The sequence below is a fragment of the Cebus imitator genome, unplaced genomic scaffold (genome assembly GCF_001604975.1).
Source record: "Cebus imitator isolate Cc_AM_T3 unplaced genomic scaffold, Cebus_imitator-1.0 Scaffold72, whole genome shotgun sequence".
Lineage (NCBI taxonomy): Eukaryota > Metazoa > Chordata > Mammalia > Primates > Cebidae > Cebus > Cebus imitator.
This window is the reverse complement of record NW_016107387.1, coordinates 1,575,890-1,594,209: the sequence shown is the minus strand read 5'-3', so window position 1 is coordinate 1,594,209 and position 18,320 is coordinate 1,575,890. Positions and strand designations below refer to the sequence as shown.

Below are 18,320 nucleotides of genomic sequence, written 5' to 3'. Positions count from 1 at the left end.
ACAATAATAAGCAAGATGGTCCCTCAGAAAAAGTCAAGATATTTGGGGGGAAAGTTGATAAAAAGCACACCGAAGCATAATTTAGTGTGCAACTCATTACCTTTCACAAGAAGACTTTCTTATTTTTTCACTCCATTATTTAAATTTTTTTGAAACAGAAAGTAAAAGAAAAGGAGGAAGAATGGAGGCAAGGAAAGGTAGTAGTCCTCAGAGCCTACCTAATGCTGTGATTTTTCTAATTTTTTAATTGCTAAATCTTATACACTATGTATATGTATGTGTATATATATAGTGCATGTGCATATATATAGTGCATAAGATTTAACAATTGCATATATACACACATACACACATGTATATAGTACATATATACAGAGATAGAAAAAGGTGCCCTGGATTTTACACACATACATACACAGACACACACACAAACACACATGCACTGACTGAGGCAGTGTCAAATGTCTCTGCCCCATTTACTGGGCCTCTCCTTGTCCCTTCCAGAAGCCTCCTGATAATTCTCTCTACAGTGCTGGTTCTCCTCAGAATAGAGTTTGCAAAACCCTGACATATCCCAATCCCTGTTCATGAAACTGAGGTTGAAGAGACCTAAGAGATTTTTTCAGATGTCCTGAAGCCTAGATCCAAATGTGGTCCCATTTTCTACAGTTTTGATTTATGAGAATGCAAATGCATGCCAGATAAAATTATTCATAAAATCTCGCTTTGTTCATAAAATTAGAAATAGTCACAATCTTTTTAAACATGCCATAAATTGTCAAAACTCAAAGCTGATGGCTAACTGGACTGTACATTGTCCTTATCAAATAGCAATACTATTTTTAACGGGCCAACAGAAGCACCTGCCACCAATTAGCATGGAGTTTTACATTAGGTTAAATTTTCAGGGCTTGTCCACTCGATAACATGCAACCCCCTCCTATTGTGGAGGGCTGAGGCCGGGACTTGTGTCTCCTGATCTCTGCCTGGGCTCCTTTTCTCAAACGTTCAAAATGAATCATTTGGCCTTTAAAAACCCTTACTTATTTCGCATCATAAGGCATTTTATGGCCAAAAAAATTTAGAAAAATTAAAAAGTGTATAATGTGTGAAAATGCCAAAGATAAACCATTGATTTAAATGAAATGACATCATAATCTATGCTTTGCCATGATGAGTATTGAAAGAAAGATTTCACTGACTTAGCTGTATGGCAGGTCTCACTTCAACTGCATTCCAAATTGATAATTAAATTATAAGGCTCCTCCCCCACTGACTCTAATGAGTCATGTGTAATTGTAGTAAAACTGATCCAAATGGATTGAAATCTTCTTCCTTCGCTTTCCCTGGGCATGTATCCTGCAGATTTTGAGGTTGCTGCTGAGTAATAGACAGTCTTTAGCAACCAGCAACAAATTCTTTTTTATAATCGCAGTGAATGACTTATTTTAAACATTCACTTTGTTTTTATGTGTGTGCCTGATGAGCTTAGGATGTCTCTTTTTACATGCTTCAAATGAATTTAAAGGCACCATCTCTTGACTTTTAGTCAAGACAAGCAAGGTTCTGAAGCCAGCACGTAATCCCTAGCACAACTTTAAACAGTGGGTCAAGGGTTCTCAGATCAGGTATATTTACAATAGCAGTTGTGAAATTCACATTTTCAAAATTGTCATGAAACGTTAGTGAAATATCCCTCAAAGTCAACTCAGAAATATTACTTAAAGAACTTACTGTTTAGATTTATCTCCAAAATTTCACCTCTAAGTCTCAACATAGAGATTTCAAATTGCCTAGATTCATCATCAACCAAGATTCATAGGGAATGGTTTGACTGTCCCTTCCTTTTGGGCTCAAGGTTGCAAGAGGACATCAAGGTTCTCTACATTTTCATGGCATGAGGACAGAGTCCACCCCCTTGCCTAGACCTATTGGACCTGTTCACCATTTCTTATGCAAATTTTCTCTCCTGCAATTCTTCTCCCTGGGTGTCACTCTCCTGGGTAAAATTTTAAATAACATCATTTTATTCTAACCACTTCAGAAGACTTACTGTAGAAAGATGACCAGCCATGTAAATCAGACTCAATAAAATGGTCATTGAGCATTTCAGTAAATATTTATTAACCCTCTGCTGTGAGACAGGCTCCAGGGAACAAACACAGAGAAGTCGGACTCAACTTCCGTTTCAAAGTGCTTCCAGACCAGGGGGGGCCCCCGATCACCCCCATTTAATCATCCCACTGAACAATTCTAGACAACTTCACACCACTGCATGAGAATGGGCATCCAGGAAGATTGAAGGAAAGATCACTTTTTCTCTCCCTCTCCCTCTGCTACTAAAGTGAATCTATTTGGTGCTGAACCAGGGTAGAGATGAAAGACTGTTTAATTTATTCTCCTGGAATACAGACGATGAGATTAGAGAGCTAAAGTGGATTTGAGAGGACACAGGGCCCAGAGAGGCTGCTGCGTGTCCACAGAGTCTCAGAGAAAGCCGCCGCTGGCCAGCATGGAATGTCTGGGCAGCCTGGTTTCATGATCTGATCAATGTAAATGAATTTAAAGATACGATGAGCTGTCTATGAATAGTGCTGCCTTTATTTTTTTTGCAGACTAATCCAAGCCACAGCAGCCACATACTTACTGCAAAACCTTGGTAAATCCCTGAATTCTGTGGTACTTCTGAATAGCAAGAAGAATGATCGGGGCAATTTCTGCACTCATTCCACATGCAGCTTCACGATAGTTTTGAGAAGTTGACTGGACAAAGCCTCTCTTCCTTTTCTCAGTGCATTCATTTGACTTGGCTTTTCCCTACAGCACCCTACCACACACTGTCGGCTGTTCCAGCAGTACACAGCACAAGGGAATTAATCTGTCTGCCTCTTCCCTTCTTTCTAACATCTTGAATTCAGAGAGAGAAAAAGGTGCCCTGGATTTTCACATCAATCCCATTTGGGTCAAAAAACTTACCTTCCTTCTTTCCCCCATCTCTCCTTCAATGTTCCATTTCCCTCCTCCTTAGAAACTAGAAAACCAGTAATTACAGGCACACTTTGAATTTGTCTTTGCGCCCTCCTTCCAAGAAATTCCAAAGTGTTCACAGATGTTGCATGTGCTTGCGAGGTCTTGAACATTACAAAGTTACGTTGGGAAAATGCACTGTTTTCAGACCCTGCACACTATCATTGGGGTAACAGACCCTTAAGACTATCATTGGGGTACTGAAGTAGCAATTTATTGCCAAGCAAAAAAGAAAATATAGTCTCCAAAGCATTAATATTATATGTAGCATGTATCCTGTTTGCTTAAAAAAATAAAAAATGTTCTCATGACCCAATTTGTCTTTAAAAGCAAGACAGAGAGAAGATAACATGAATAGGCCCCTTTTTATAAGTGGGAAACTGACAGCAAAGGAAAACTCTCAGGCTTGCTCAAGGTGATGCTGAAAGTAGATGGCAGAGCAAGAATAGAACTCAAATGGATGGTTCCCAAATGTTTAGTCACCCAGGATTTCTTCAATTCTACCCATCACGGTCATACGTCTTATGTTTGAAATAGTGTTGTCTTCCCTACTCCCCAAAGAATCCCACAAACCTTAATTATTAATCCATGTATCTTTGAAATAATTAATTTTACATTTTTAAGTAATTTTCTAATTAATGGTCTATAAATTTCCCAGCTAGTGCTTTTTGATAAGAACAACCATAACTAAACCAAGTTGCTATGATTCCAGGCAGCAGCAATGAAAAGTGACAGCTTTGTTAGTCTAAGCAGCCTTTCTCTGGGCAGACATACTCTTTCTCTTCAGTTTTTTGAAATGCTGAAAATCAGCCCTGGTCATTCATTGCTCCCTTTTTGAAGTCCTTGGTTCCCAGAGCCCCTAGATCAGGATCCACTGGACTTACAAATCCCATCACAGTGGTTCTGAGGCTTTTGCATCAGAATCACCTGGAAGGCTTGTTAAAACACAGATTCCTGGGTCCTGCTGGCAGAGTTTCTGATTCTCTGGGGCTGGGATGAGTCCCAAGATTGGGATTTCTAACACGTTCCCAGTTGATGCTGAGGATGCTGGTCTGGAGGCTGCACTTTGAGAATGCTGCACTAGCTGCGCCCCAAGTCTCTGGCTTTTTAATTCTCCCTCTTGGTCCTCTTAGTAGCAATGAACCTGGGATCCCTCCAAGCCTGCTGCTGAATGGTCCCATTAAGAGAAGTCAGGCCCTGCACCGGCCACAGCCCAACACCAGGTACAGCCCTGCTTCTGCTGCCGGAGTCACCCAACTCCAGGGACCCTACACTGTGCTGAGGCGTGACGCCCTTCACTGAGTTCTCCGTGGCCCCACAACCCGTTTTCACCTTTTTCTGGGATCCTGCTAGAAGCACAAGGTTACAGTGGAGAGCAGAGGACTGCAGGAGGGCTGTTCTTATCTTGGGATCCTTTTTCTAAGTTCTAAGTAAGCAAATGTTTATATGCTCAGCTGACCCAAATTAGCCACAGCCGTGGGGACAGAAATAGGCATAGCCCACAACGAAACTCTGAGGCAAGAACACAAATTCCCTTGTGAGGGACCATTAATCTCCCTCCAGGGGGAAAGAGTTAGATGTGTGGCTGATTGAATTTACAACAGTATTTTAATTCAACGTCACATGGATTTTTTTTTAAGATTTAGAATCCAAATTCCTTTTCCATCTTAAATGTCAAAGTCCTTTAAATACAGAATTTTGCCATTTGATACTCCCCAGGCTGGCAGCAGAAGTGGTTTTTTATGCATTTTCCCAAAAGCCAACTGAGAAGTGGGGGGCACCATCACTTTTGTTGGCCTTCGTGGGAGATGGTTAAAACCCACAATCTCTGCAGTCACTGAGAAGGCAAACCTCAACCCCAAGGCCATGGCAAGGATAGCTTTCCATGGTGTAACCTCAAGCCAGTGCCTCATATAACACCTCTTAACCTCCGAGGAGAAGAGCATGTGGTAAAATGCAGCATGTGGACCTCTTTGGCTGTCTTCCCAAGTCCTTGCTAAATGGAGATAGTTTCTTCCACCCTGTGGCAGAAGGTTCCAGAAGACCTTTGTGCTTCTGGCATCGGAGAACTGGACTGTGTGAATCATCTCACAGGGGAGTTATTAACACCAAGAAGTGACGAATTGTAGTTCTACGAAGCTGAGATACAGGAAATACAGTGTTTCTTAGAACAATTAATAAGCTTTGCTAATAAGAATTGAACAGCCTCAGAGACACGAGAACCCGATAAAGTCCTCCTAAACCCCAAGCCCAGTTAAAACCAATTGTGTTTGGAATGTGAGCGACATCTCAAGATCTATTCATACTATTCCCTTCAGGGAGTTTCTTGAGGAAAGGGCATGTTATTCTTTTCAACCACTTAATGAGGCCACACAAAGATCGATTCCTTTTCTGGGTTATGTAAGTAATTGAACTGCACCAATATACAATACCTAACTAAATGATTACCAGGAGATAGGACAGAGGTAAAGACCAATTGATACTGGTTGTATAGATCCACAGTGGCCCACTGGACTTCAAGCAGACTTTGTATCATAATCTGATTGCTTAGGGGGAAAGGGAGTTTCTTTGGAGAACTCCCTGGACATAAATTTCAACTGCGATCAAATGCAGGAAAAGGCAAGCCTTTTTAAGGATGATGACCAGACGCAACTCAAAGAAAATACATGAGCAACACAGGAGAGCTGATCTATTTCTCAGAATCACTGAGTCGGGAGAAATGGGAGAAAAGGGTCATCTAAAAAGGGAGATTTTGCAGAGAGGCTCATTTTAAGAGTGAAGAGCAGAAATCAAAGACAAGTGAAAAACAGTTTCTAGATCAGTGGTATTCAAGCAGCGTGTTCATTTTTTTTCACTATAAGAAGGAAAGCCTCTTAATCTTTGATCCAAGTGAGAAGGATGCCTGTCAACTATATTTGGCACAAGGAAGCCAGATGGGACAATTCTACATGTTCCTTCGGCAACATTGTTAATGTCAGGGTGAACAGGGAGATTTATAGAGAGTGTGACTTATTAACTCCCCAGGCAGCATTCTTAAAGAAGATACTATGGCCAGCTACCATTATGGTCTACGTCTATGTCTGCTTGATCTCCAGCAAGCCCTGCTGAAAACTGTGTTCACATTCAGCATGATCTTAAGGGCTGAGTGAGGCGTGCACACACACACACAAACATACATACACACACATACACACACACATACACACACATACACACACACATACATACACACACATACACACACACATACACACACACACACATACACACACACACACACATACACACACACTCTGATCTGGTCCGAAACCTAATTTTTGTGCTGGCCAAGATTTGGAAGAATACTTCGTTACCTGCAGCTTACGGTAGACAACTGTTACAGTCATAGTAAAATTCTGTATCACGTGATTCATCAAGTTGTCCAGACATTTAATTCGGGGTGGGGGGGAGAAATCAATGCAGTTCTGTAACTACTTATCAACTTCATCACTTATCCTGAAAAGTGATTATTTGTGGCTCCTGATTGAGATTGTTCTAGATTAAGAAAATCAAGACTAAATGTAGAAATTTTGCAAAATGATGGTCTGCTTCTTTGCTCAATCAAAGGAGTTTATTAAACCCCCATAAGAGGTGTGATGAAGTGGTGATGAGGAGGAGGCAGTGGGAAGAGAGTGAGGCTGGCATTCAGTCCAGGTTGTTCATGGCCGCCATGTGTTATGTACGACTAACCAGCGCCTCTGGCTACTGGTGGTTAATATTTTACATGTCACACCTTGAAAGAGGTTAGAGTTGTCACAGGACCTATGCTCCTAGCCCTAACTGATCCTGGGCAAGTCAATCTGTTTCTGTGGACCTCAGTTTCCCCATTCTGTTCAGGGTTGGAGTTAACTTCCCTGTCTCCAAGGCTCCTTCCAGCCCTCAAAGTTTGATTCTCTGCTTCTCACTCAACACCCTTGGTTGCATGTTCCTGACCTACCAGTCACACACTTTATCCAGAGTACAGTCCCTTCCCCCAGTGCACCGCCCCACCCCACAGACACAGACCACAGTCATCCCTGGGGCCTTTTGCACTCAAGGGCAGAGCAAAGTCAAAGAGGGTGTTAGTTACCCAAGATTACACCTCTCCCTCCAACCAGAGGGTTATTTCTGTTTTCAGTTTTCCACCACCCCCTCTACTTCCTCCAGACCCTGGAATGCCCTGCCTCCATCACTTCTCTTCTTGTTGCACATCCTGCCTCTGCTACTCCCCCTGTTTGAGGCTTCGATTCCACTTCCTATCTCCTATGGCTTCAGGGCTGCTGGTATTCTCCAGGCCTGTCTTCTGTCATTGCTTGTAGCCTAATAAAGGCACGCACATCCATACTGTGCATAGCTCAGCAAGCACACCGGCAAAGCCTGCGATGCTGACCGAGGCCCTTAACCCAGCCTCCACTCATGTTTTTGTGTTTCTATTTCAGCATCGAAACGTCCAACGGAATTCCATGAGCAAAGAAAAAATTTGGATAGTGACAAGGTAATTTTCGCAAATTTCTTGATCCAAACTTAGACTCTAGGTTATGAATCTCTGAATGCTAACCCTTGCTGATGCGCGTACAGTTTCTACAACAAACTCAATCGATTTGCCAGTCCCCTGCCCTCATATCATATGGAATCTTGCTCCTATTAACTGATAGCTATAGAAATGGGATCAACTATATTAGTTTTGAAACTGCTATCTTTTAGCTTTTTTTTTTAAATGTCCCCAATCTTTCTAATGTTGGAAGAAATCACAGCATGGATGCCCTAGAATTGGCCAGACATGGTGGCTCACGCCTGTAATCCCAGCACATGGGGAGGCCGAGGCAGGTGAATCACAAGGTCAGGAGTTTGCGACCAGCCTGACCAACATGGTGAAACATCACTATCTCTACTAAAAATACAAAAATTAGCTGGGTGTGGTAGCATGCACCTGTAATCCCAGCTGCTCAGGAGGCTGAGTCAGGAGAATCGCTTGAACCTGGGATGTGGAGGTTTCAGTGAGCCGAGATTGTGCCACTACACTCCAGCCTGGGTGACAGAGCGAGACTCCGGCTCAAAAAAAAAAAAGATTCACTATAATCAAAAACACTTTAGAGAGGGAAGTGAAGTTGGCTTTCAAGCTGCCTTACCTTTCATTACTGCCATTTCTTAACAACAATCAGGTTTTTAAATATCCAATTCAATGGTAAGGCATGGTTTATGGTTACAGAACTTATTTGTAGCTACTTAAAGGCAAGAGGAATTATGCTTATTTTCCATTTGAGGTGGACATTTGGTATATATTCTGTACTTTCATAACAAATCTCTGCAACCTGAATTTGTCAATAATATATTAATAAATACTGTTTAGCAAGTATCAACACTTTGAGTGAGAAAGAAAGGCAAAGAGAGCATCCCCCCCACCGGTGTTTCCTTGCCTGAGAGTACTAGTCTTGCAACTTGTCTGTGGATAGAGAGGAAGAGGAGGGATCTGTAACTCCTCAATGTAGCTCACAAGTGGCTGTGATTCCTACTACCGAGAAGAACAAAGAACAGCAGACTCTTTTATCAGAATTGAAGTGATTCCCAGACCCCTCTCAGGGGGCTGCTGGGAGATCCACTATAGTGAGATAAAAACCCAGAACTAGACATCAGAAACCTGGGGTCCAGTGTTGGCCCTCCCAGAGCCCGCGACTGGGTAAATAACCATGCCCTTCCAACGTGTGGTGAGTCTGCATCTGCAGGCTTTACGTTTTTATGTGTCCTAAAAGAGAAGTCAGGCAAGTAACGGGAAAGAGGCATACATTGTCATGTTGTATTAGATGGATTTAGGCAATGTTTTAGCTCTAATCTTGGTTAATTTTGTGACTATTTTCAGAGGAAATGGAGGCTGGGTGCTGTGGCTCATGCCCGTAATCCCAGCACTCTGGGAGGCTGAGGAGGGCAGATCGCTTGACTCCAGGAATTGAAGACTAGCCTAGGAAACATGGTGAAACCCTGTCTACTAAAAATAAAAAAATTTTTTTTAATTAGATGAGTTTGGTGGTGCACGCCTGTAGTCCCAGCTACTCGTGGGACTAAGGCAAGAGGATCACTTGTGCCCAGGAGGAAAAGGCTGCAGTGAGCTATGATTTTGCCACAGCCTGGATGACAGAGACTCTGTCTCAAAAAAAAGAAAAAACAAAAAAAAAGCAATGGAATAGGATCGATTATAATACAAGCACCCTAGTATCCTAAGGGTTATAGGAGCATTTTATTAACATGTCCCAACCTGCCTGTCCCTGAAAGAGCTTTAGGTTTGTAGCCCTGCCTTGGACCCAGGCTCTTTACCTTCTTATCTTATTTTCCCATCTACAAATGACTCGAGGGGTCTTTGTAAATATTCCTTCATCAAACTGTGGGACACCAAGAATATTTTCATGTTTCATTTATCATTTTAAAAGGTTATTTTCTCCTTTGAGATAAATCGAGTGTTTTTCAAAAGGTAAAACTGGGTGATTCTCTTTGTTTGGGTTCTACAGGCTAAAAATTCCCTGAAGCGGAAAGCCAGAAACAGGTGCAACAGTGCTGACTTGGTTAATATGCACATACTCCAAGGTAAGGCTGCAAGAAATCATAAACCAAGAGATGCTGTAGAACCCTGGGGTGTTTTCCCTGAGCTACCTGTCTCTGTACAGTTGCTAAGCCCTCTTAAAAATCTCCCTTGCCATTACAAAGTGGTAGTTTCAAGTAATCATCTAAGCCTTCTAGGCCATGTAGATAACCAAGTTGGGAAGCCATAAAACAGTTAAGCAGGTGAGAGACTCGGACTCTAATCTCAGCTGTGCCGTCTCCTACCTGTAAGGCCTGGGCAAATCACATAACTTCTAAGAGTGCATGGAACACATCCAACATGTGCAGACAATTATTATTAATCTGGACTATCACTCACTTTGGAAGGGAATCACAGTTCCCTTGTTGCCTCTGTATCCTCCAGGTAACTGATTATGCTTTGCTGTTGCCTTTACCTTCAGGCATGCAGGGAATGACAATCTGAGAAAATTAGTGCTGATCAAAACAGGTCTAGTTCTGCCTTACAATGCCACCTCTGTGCTGGGGTGTGTGAGACAAAGCAGACACCTAATTGGTTCCCATATTCTGACATCTGGATTCAGGAGAAGAGGCTCCTGCTCCTGCCTCATGAGTTGCCTTCCCTGGGACAGAATCCCCCAGACCACTGGTGTGCACCCTAAAAGAGGTCCAACCCCTAATTTGACAGTTAACTATGGGATATTTATTCCTTGAACACACACTGTGTTGGGTGTCTGCTAGGAGTTGCCTCTTCTGCCAGGCCAGTGGATTCAACTATAAATAAGACACAGGTTTGTGCCCTCAGAGGGTCTCACAGTATAACAGAGGACATGAGAATCACATTTACAATTGTTATATGTAAAATGTTGATGCCGCAAAAGAAATAGCACTCGAATATAAATTCTCTCAGCAAGGCAATTTACTTCTATAGAAGCGTGCATCTCATGGATGGAGCAATGGTGAGTGCACACCTGAACAGGGGAGGGGAAGAGGTTCTTATCCCTGATGCAGCCCCTACTGCTGTGTTGTTCCCCTATTGGCTAGGGTTAGATTGCACAGTCAAAGCTAATTCCTACTGGTTATTTTAAAGAGAGCAGGGGTATGAGTCAGAGCGGCGGGTGAGTGGTTTAGCAGGAAAAACGGTTATGGAACAGGTAACTGAAGGTGACTCAGGTCAGAACAGGTGACGGGGGTGACTCAGGTCAAAGCAGGTGACTGGGATGAGTCAAGACTGAGCAGGCGACTGGAACAGGTGACCAGGATGAGTCAGGACAGAGCAGGGAATCGAGGGAATAGATGTGAACTACTGATTAGAACTGATGGAAGAGGTTGTTTACTGAAACTACAAGGAATTTAAACTTTAAAATGGAGGTCAAAAAATTGAACATACTAAAAAAAAAAAAAAAATTGAACATACTGACATACTTATTCTTTGAAGAGAAATTTAGAACTCATTGTATCCAACGCAATCCAGCATGAAAAAAGAGGGAATGCATGGTGTGGTGGGTGCATGGAAGAGATCAGAGAAAAGAGCCATCTGAATCAGAACGAATGGGGAGTGAGGATATGGGCTGGAATGTGAGGGCTGAGCCAGGTAGAAAAAGATGGAAGGGTGTCACAGTCTGAAGGAAGAGACTTCACAAGGCAGAGATCATGGCCGCCTCCAGGTGGATGACTCATTTGCATAATAAAAACTAGGGTGGGAGGACCAGTCTTTTCTCGGGCTATGTAAATAGAACACCTGGTCGACCAATCCCCTGGGCCCTATGTAAATCAATCCCTGCCTCCTCAAACCTCGGTACAAAATCCATTGTTCTGCCACAAACCGGAGACCCTTCTTGGACTACCCGCTTTCTCAGCATGAGGAAGCATTTTCTCTCTCTTCTTTTTCTACTAACCTTTCCGCTCCTAAACCCACTCCTCGTGTGTATCCGTGTCCTGAATTCTTTCTCAACCATGACAAAGAACCAGGGCATATGCCCCAGACAACAGAGCCATTTCAATACCATAGAGCTATTACAAACAAGGCTTTCAAAGAGTGATTTCATGAGAAAAGATTTACAAGACAATGTTTCGTGAAAAGAGCAAAAAACAAAACTATATTTGCTGCCAAATTCTGGATAGAAAAATTATATACTTAAACTATATTCATCGTCAGATTCTGGGAAGAAAAACAAACCTACCAATCAATGTAAATAACTAAGAAAGACACACAAGTCTTAAAAAATAGGTGACACTAAGTGGGGATTTTCCTGAAGCCTTCATTTTTTTTTGCACACCTTTTTAGCATTTTTCACATTTATGACAATGAGGGCACAGTAATGCTATAATCAAAAACATACAAAATGTTATTTCCTCCATCATTATGATCTTGAATTAAAATATCAGGGTGTGAACTGCACCAACCCCCATTAATTGCATGTCCCTGGTGCCTCTCATGGGATCCCCTTTTGTCAATAAGAAATTGGGAATTAGCTTCTTAGAGCATAAAAGGTCTGCTAGATACAAAATGACTCCTGCTGCCCAGGAGTTTATTGTCCAATTTCAGAAGCAACAAGATGAAGCGTTCATGCTTCTAACTGCTAGAGGCGGTCAAAGCAAAAGGGATATGTAAGAACAGAAAGAGTTAGGAAAGCTTTATGCTGGGACCCAAAAGTAAGATGTTGGTAGTGGGGAGTGGGGAAGAAGTTTAAGGTGGGGAAAGGAAATAAACCAAGGTGCAAAGGTGAATTCAGCAAGACATGGAAGACAGAAGGATAAGGACCAGGCTCTCTGGAACAGTAGATTTGGGCGGGAGAGCCACCGGTCATGATAGGTGGTAGATTACCTTTGTGGCAGTCTTGAAAAACTGGACTGAGAGACTTGGATGGTGAGAAGGATCTTGCGTGGAGGCATAAGAAGAAAGGAGGGCTTTCTGAAGATCAGTCCTGAGTTGGCACACAGGATGGGTCAGAAAGATCGCTGAGGCAGAGAGCTAGCAAGCTGCTCTCACAAGGAACTGTAAGGGGTGTTTTGGCGATGACATGGGCTTTGGAATGCTCATTGTTTGGTTTGGAGTATTGACATTCCCTCCATTTAATGTGAAATGCTTAGAAGAGGCAGCTTCCACAGCTAAACCTGTGGCAACCGATGAGACATCCCTAGACCTCTTCTGTATGGAGAGTTCTAGATCAGTGCCAGACACAGGGTCTGGGTTAGCAGGTTGATAATAATAAAATAATGGAGCTGAGAGACTTGTTTGTAAATATATCATTTTCTAGGTTTATGAAGTTGAAAGTAAAGCTGCAAACGCTTATAGAATCTTCACTTAAGTTCTCCATGAGAGCAGTAAGTTGGCTGGATTCTCCTCTGAGTACTTCCACAGAAATAAGCCAGGGCCCAACCTAAAAAGGAAGTTTGATATCAGCTGTATCGAAGTGGACTTAAGGCTCTGTCTGTGACCTTTCACACCCTCCAAATGATGAGAAACTGCCTGGAGATGAATTCAACTTTTAAAAATCCCTCTGTTTAATTAAATAACTATTTCAATGGAATTTTTTTTCCTTTCACAACTGACCTGGACATTTGACTCAGTCGGTCACAGCATCGACTAGTCCAAAACCCTTTAAAAGTCATACTGGAACTACTAATTACAACAACAGATAACATTTACTGCGGGCCCAGCCCGTACCAGTCACTATGAAGACCAAATGTGTGTCCGAGGGCCATAGCTTAGGGTCAGGCAAAAAACAAAGGCCCTGCACACTGCTTGCTTACAAAAATCTCCAAATTGCAAATTTTTCCACAAATCCTCACAAAGCAATCTTCTCTAGTTTTTCAACATGCCTCTCTATTTGCCTTTATTTGGAAGTGTCTAGGCTTTGGTGCTAACCCCTGTAAAGTGATGATGATTGCATTGAAAAATTATTAGGATGGTAGAGCACAATGTGACACAATCTTTTGTAACCACAAGCCAAAAAAACAAAAAAGAGAGAGGGAGAAAGACAGCAAATTCTAGAACTGATCCTTTTCCTTTCAACCCTTTAGCTTCCACTGCAGAGAGGTCCATTCCAACTGCTCAGATGAAGCTGAAAAGAGCCCGGCTTGCTGATGATCTCAATGAAAAAATTGCTCTACGACCAGGGCCACTGGAACTGGTGGAAAAAAACATTCTTCCTGTGGATTCTGCTGTGAAAGAGGCCATAAAAGGTAGTTAGAACAAATGGCATGTCTCCTTGGTGCTCTTGAGATCTGAGGGCAGCCTGGAGCTCTGACATACTAGGACCTTTGGGGATGAGAGCCTCTCACCAGACAAGAGCCATACTATGGGTTGTTAGTTCAGTTGATTCTCCATAGCCAGAGATTCTGGGCGTTTCTTGCAATCCCTATTCATGTACCCTGCAAGACCAAGTCAACACAGGCTAATTTTGCTCTAGTCAGGCAAGTTGAGAACTTGACCGGGTGTAATCCTTAAAACATCTTCCCCACAAGATGTCCATCACTTAGGAGTCATAGTCACGGTCCTCTTCAGCCTTCCTTATGTATGTATGTATTTATTTATTTATTTTGAGATGGAGTTTCGCTCTTGTTGCCCAGGCTGGAGTGCAATGCCACAATCTTGGCTCACCACAACCTCCACCTCCCTGGTTCAAGTGATTCTCCTGCCTCAGCCTCCAAGTAGCTTGGATTACAGGCATGCACCACCAAACTCAGCTAATTTTGTGTTTTTAGTAGAGACAGAGTTTCTCTATGTTGATCAGGCTGGTCTCGAACTCCCGACCTCAGGTGATCCACCTGCCTCTATCTCCCAAAGTGCTGAGATTACAAGTATGAGCCACCTCGCCCAACCAAAGTCTTCCTTGTTTAAAGAGAGGTGGACTGTAATAGCTGGAAGAGCCCTGGCCACAGGCTAGAAAACTTAGAACCCAAGCCCAGGTGCCCAAGTCACCTCACCTCGAGATGGAGATGATAACATACACCCTGCCCAGCTTACAGGCTCCTGGGAGTGAAGTTCATGGTAAACAATGCAGGTAAAAGCTCAGAAAGCTCTCGCTTGATCCGAGAAGTCAAAGGACAAGTATTCAAAAAGGAGACACAAATATTGATTCTGTCATAAACTGTATAAAATCATTTAGTAAACTTTTTGAAAATTGATAGTAGGGGGACCCAAACAGCCTGCCAGTACTGAATTCACTCATAGAGGTTTTGGGGTGGAACCCAGGAAAACTGTGGTAACAGGGAGAAAGGGGAGATTAACCTTCCCACAGGCACATTTATTTTCTGCAGCTCTGCCCACAATCCGCTCTAAGAACTATTGGTAGATATTAATAAGCAGTGTATATTTAAATGTTTTGACACACTGTCAAAAAATATGTCTAAGGGCATTTTATCCAAAACTAACTTTATTATAAAACTTGTCATCAAGTTTATTCACATTCTAAAATCTTGCTCTCACCCAGTGATTCGGAGGCCACATGAATTTTGCCTTTGGAACCCGTAAATATGAAAATATCAACTCCAGGAGAGGCAATATCCTTGTCCATCAGTGCCCACTTATATATCTCACTGTGATTTTCTCTCTATTCTCTCTCCCTCTCCACTAAATATCCTGTGCCTTTGAACTTGGCCTTGAGTATTCAAGGGTGCACTGCCTCCATCTGCACTCTCATGAGCTCTTGGGCAGATAAAAATCTTCATTGGGCATCTCTTATTGTTTCTTAAAATATTCTGTCCCGTGCATGTAAGTTTATTTATTTACTTTTCTTTTGTTGGGTGCATGTATATTTATGATGTACTTTTACGTGATAGGCAAAAGATCTCTTTTTAATTTGCATTCTTTCGTTTCTAGTGAGATTATATTTTTCCTTGTGGTTATGCATCATTGGCAATACGTGGTTTTTCCCTCTTCCTTCCTGCTGAGCGTGCTTTTGCTTTACTGCTTTGTGTATGCTATTTATATAGGAAAAACATGCTACTCCTCCATCTGTCACAGGATTCACATCCTTTTACCAACGTGTCCTTTGCCTTTTGATTTTTTGGTATAGTGTAATTTACCTATAGCGGTTCCTAATTATTGCATAGTCAAATCCACTTATCTTTTTCATTATATTTTCTGAATTCATTTTTATTGAAAATATTTCCTAATTCAAAAATATAGAGTTTATTCACTTAGATTGTCTTGTAATATACATATACTTTTATGTTTACATTTAAATCCTTAGTGTGTCTCAAACTATTATAGTGCTTGGTTTAAGAGAGAGGTCTAATTTTATGCTTTTCACAGTTTTATGATCTATTTTACAATTTGCGTTCATATCTATCTTCCCAAGTTTCTTTACATTTGTCCGATTTTTTCTAATGTTTAATGGCTACTCTTGCAAGTATGTCTTAAGTGAAAATTAGCCTCAATATTTTGTCAACTTCAATTCTATTGCAATTTTCTTTAGAATTGCAGTGAATTTATAGGTTAATTTAGGGTGAATTTATGTTTAAAATATATAAGTATGTAAATTCTTCCATAGTATCATTCTCCACTTATTCAAGTCTTTTTTAATTTCCCTTTGTAATGTTTGTTGTTTTTAAGTAAACTCATATTGGTTATTGGTGACATATGGGAAACTTATTAATTTCACACATTTATTTTATAACTGGGCAGTATCAAAGCTCTTCTTAATAGTTCCAATAGTTTCTCAGTTTATCATAAGTTGTCTAGGTCTAAAGGAATAAAAGTTTGTTTTATGCCTCATTTTTATGTTCTGCCTTGGTTCACTGGCTGGTACTTGAAAAGCAACATGAGTAGCATATTATAAAATTAATATAATTTCTAAAAGTTTATGTAGTATATTAACAAAATAAATTACATATAACGTTTATGTATTTTCTGAATATATTATATATTATTTATAAATTATATATTATAAAGTATAATATACTATATATTATACAAACCAAATAATATATATCTTATATAAAATATCTATATCATATAGATGTTTATCTTACATATAAAATTATGAATTATATTAAGTTTATTTTATACAAGTGTTACTATATAATTTAATAATTATTTGTATATTACATAGCAGAATACTATTATTGTTGGTACCTTGCCAGTGCCTCAAAGGCCATACTATATTATATTTATTATATTATACTAATGTTGCCTTATGTTTTATGTTATGTGATAATGTGCTAGGTTGATGATTACATACATTTTTGTTTTGTTTCTCTCTTAAATGGGGATTTCTCTAGTCATTCACATCTGTATATGATGTAGCCTTTGGGAAAGGAAAGATATGCTAAGGAAATATTTCTCTATTCCTGTCCCACTAAGAGTATTTTGCAAGACGGATGTTGAGTTTTTTAAATGCTTTCAAAGCATATGAAAAGATGATGATGTGGCTTTTCTTCTTTGACCACGTAATGTGGTATTTTCACCTTTCCTAATCTTCCTTGAATTTCTAGGGGGGAAAAAAATCTCCTATCAATTCGGTTTCAGAAATTGCTAGTATTTTCTTTGGGATCGTGCATCTATTTTGTTATTAGTTGAGATAATGCTAGCTGGAAAACAAACCGCAAAACTTCCACAGCTTGACGAGAAAGGTGTATTTCTTGCTTGGAAAGAGTTCAGAGAGGCATTTCCTCCATGAAAAGCCTCCTTCAGTCGTGCTGCGCCACTATTCCCTACAGCGAGGGTGTCATTTTTTCTTAAGGGAGCAGATAATACATACTTGAGACTATCTCTGTCACTACTCAACTCTGATGTAGCAGGAAGGTTGCCATGGGCAGTAAGTAAACAAATAGGCATGACTATGTTCCAATAAAACTTTATTTACAAAAACTGGCAGGCACACAGGTCTTAGTTTGTCAGTCTCTGCCCTAGAGCTTTGTCATCCTCTGAATGTATCCGGCAAAGGGGCAAGAAGGGATGAGAGGGTTCATCCACTTATTAAAAAGCCTCCACCTGGAAATGAACACATCACTGGCACTCACATTCCATTGTGAGAATAGTACATACAGCTGAGAAAGGTATTCTCTAGCTAAACAGCCATTTCCAGCAGTGCCTCTATATTATGGAAGAGGGACCCTGGCTTTTGATAAGTAGCTAGTCCTGTCTGCCACAATATTCATAAATGATGCTGGTCTATGACATTGTTGTTTTCGTTTTTCAGATTTAAATGTCAAAGTTGTAAATACTTCACAAAATAGTTTATAATTACCTATTCATATTTTTTCATGTCCTGGAAGCATTTAAATACGATCACAATGATTGGTTGCTTAAAAACATTGCTTACTGAAATCACAGACAACCAAGGAAATTAAGAAACCAGTACCTTTCCCAGAAGTAGTTCTTTGAAAAGTTTTTTTTCAATTTTTTCCATAATTATTTGTGCACTCAAATTTTCTCTTTAATTTGTACAACTTCCAAGATCACGCCATTGCACTCCAGCCTGGGTAATAAGAGCGAACTTCCATCTCAAAAAAAAAAAAAAAATTTTGTAAAACTTACCTATTACTAAAAATTCTCACCCCTTCCTGAATTTTAAAGTTATTAGCCTCAAGTAGTATATAGTATTGGCTCCCAATTGTTCTAAGTGTCTGTAAACCTGGGGGTAGACTTCAGTTTTTCATTCTAAACGCCGTATGTTTATATATTCTCTTCCTTCCTCCCTCTCTTATTATTACACTAGCTAGAAGTTTTTAATCAATTATTATGAAGAAACAACTCGTGATTTTATTCATAAATT

At 40.7% G+C, this 18,320-nt stretch overlaps 1 protein-coding gene across 3 annotated transcripts in view; it reads left to right on the top strand.

Moving 5' to 3' along the window:
- The window catches only part of MYOCD (myocardin), a 103,397-nt gene that overhangs the window by 42,374 nt on the left and 42,703 nt on the right, over nucleotides 1-18,320 (top strand). For 2 of the 3 annotated variants that reach the window (XM_017531390.2, XM_017531391.2), the window contains 4 exons: nucleotides 2,616-2,659; nucleotides 7,485-7,540; nucleotides 9,546-9,621; nucleotides 13,621-13,782. In XM_017531390.2, the coding sequence (XP_017386879.1) occupies nucleotides 9,606-9,621; nucleotides 13,621-13,782 (178 nt within the window). In that variant the 5' untranslated portion in view covers nucleotides 2,616-2,659; nucleotides 7,485-7,540; nucleotides 9,546-9,605. The remainder of the gene's footprint in view (nucleotides 1-2,615; nucleotides 2,660-7,484; nucleotides 7,541-9,545; nucleotides 9,622-13,620; nucleotides 13,783-18,320) is intronic. The other variant, XM_017531389.2, reaches the window with a different exon arrangement.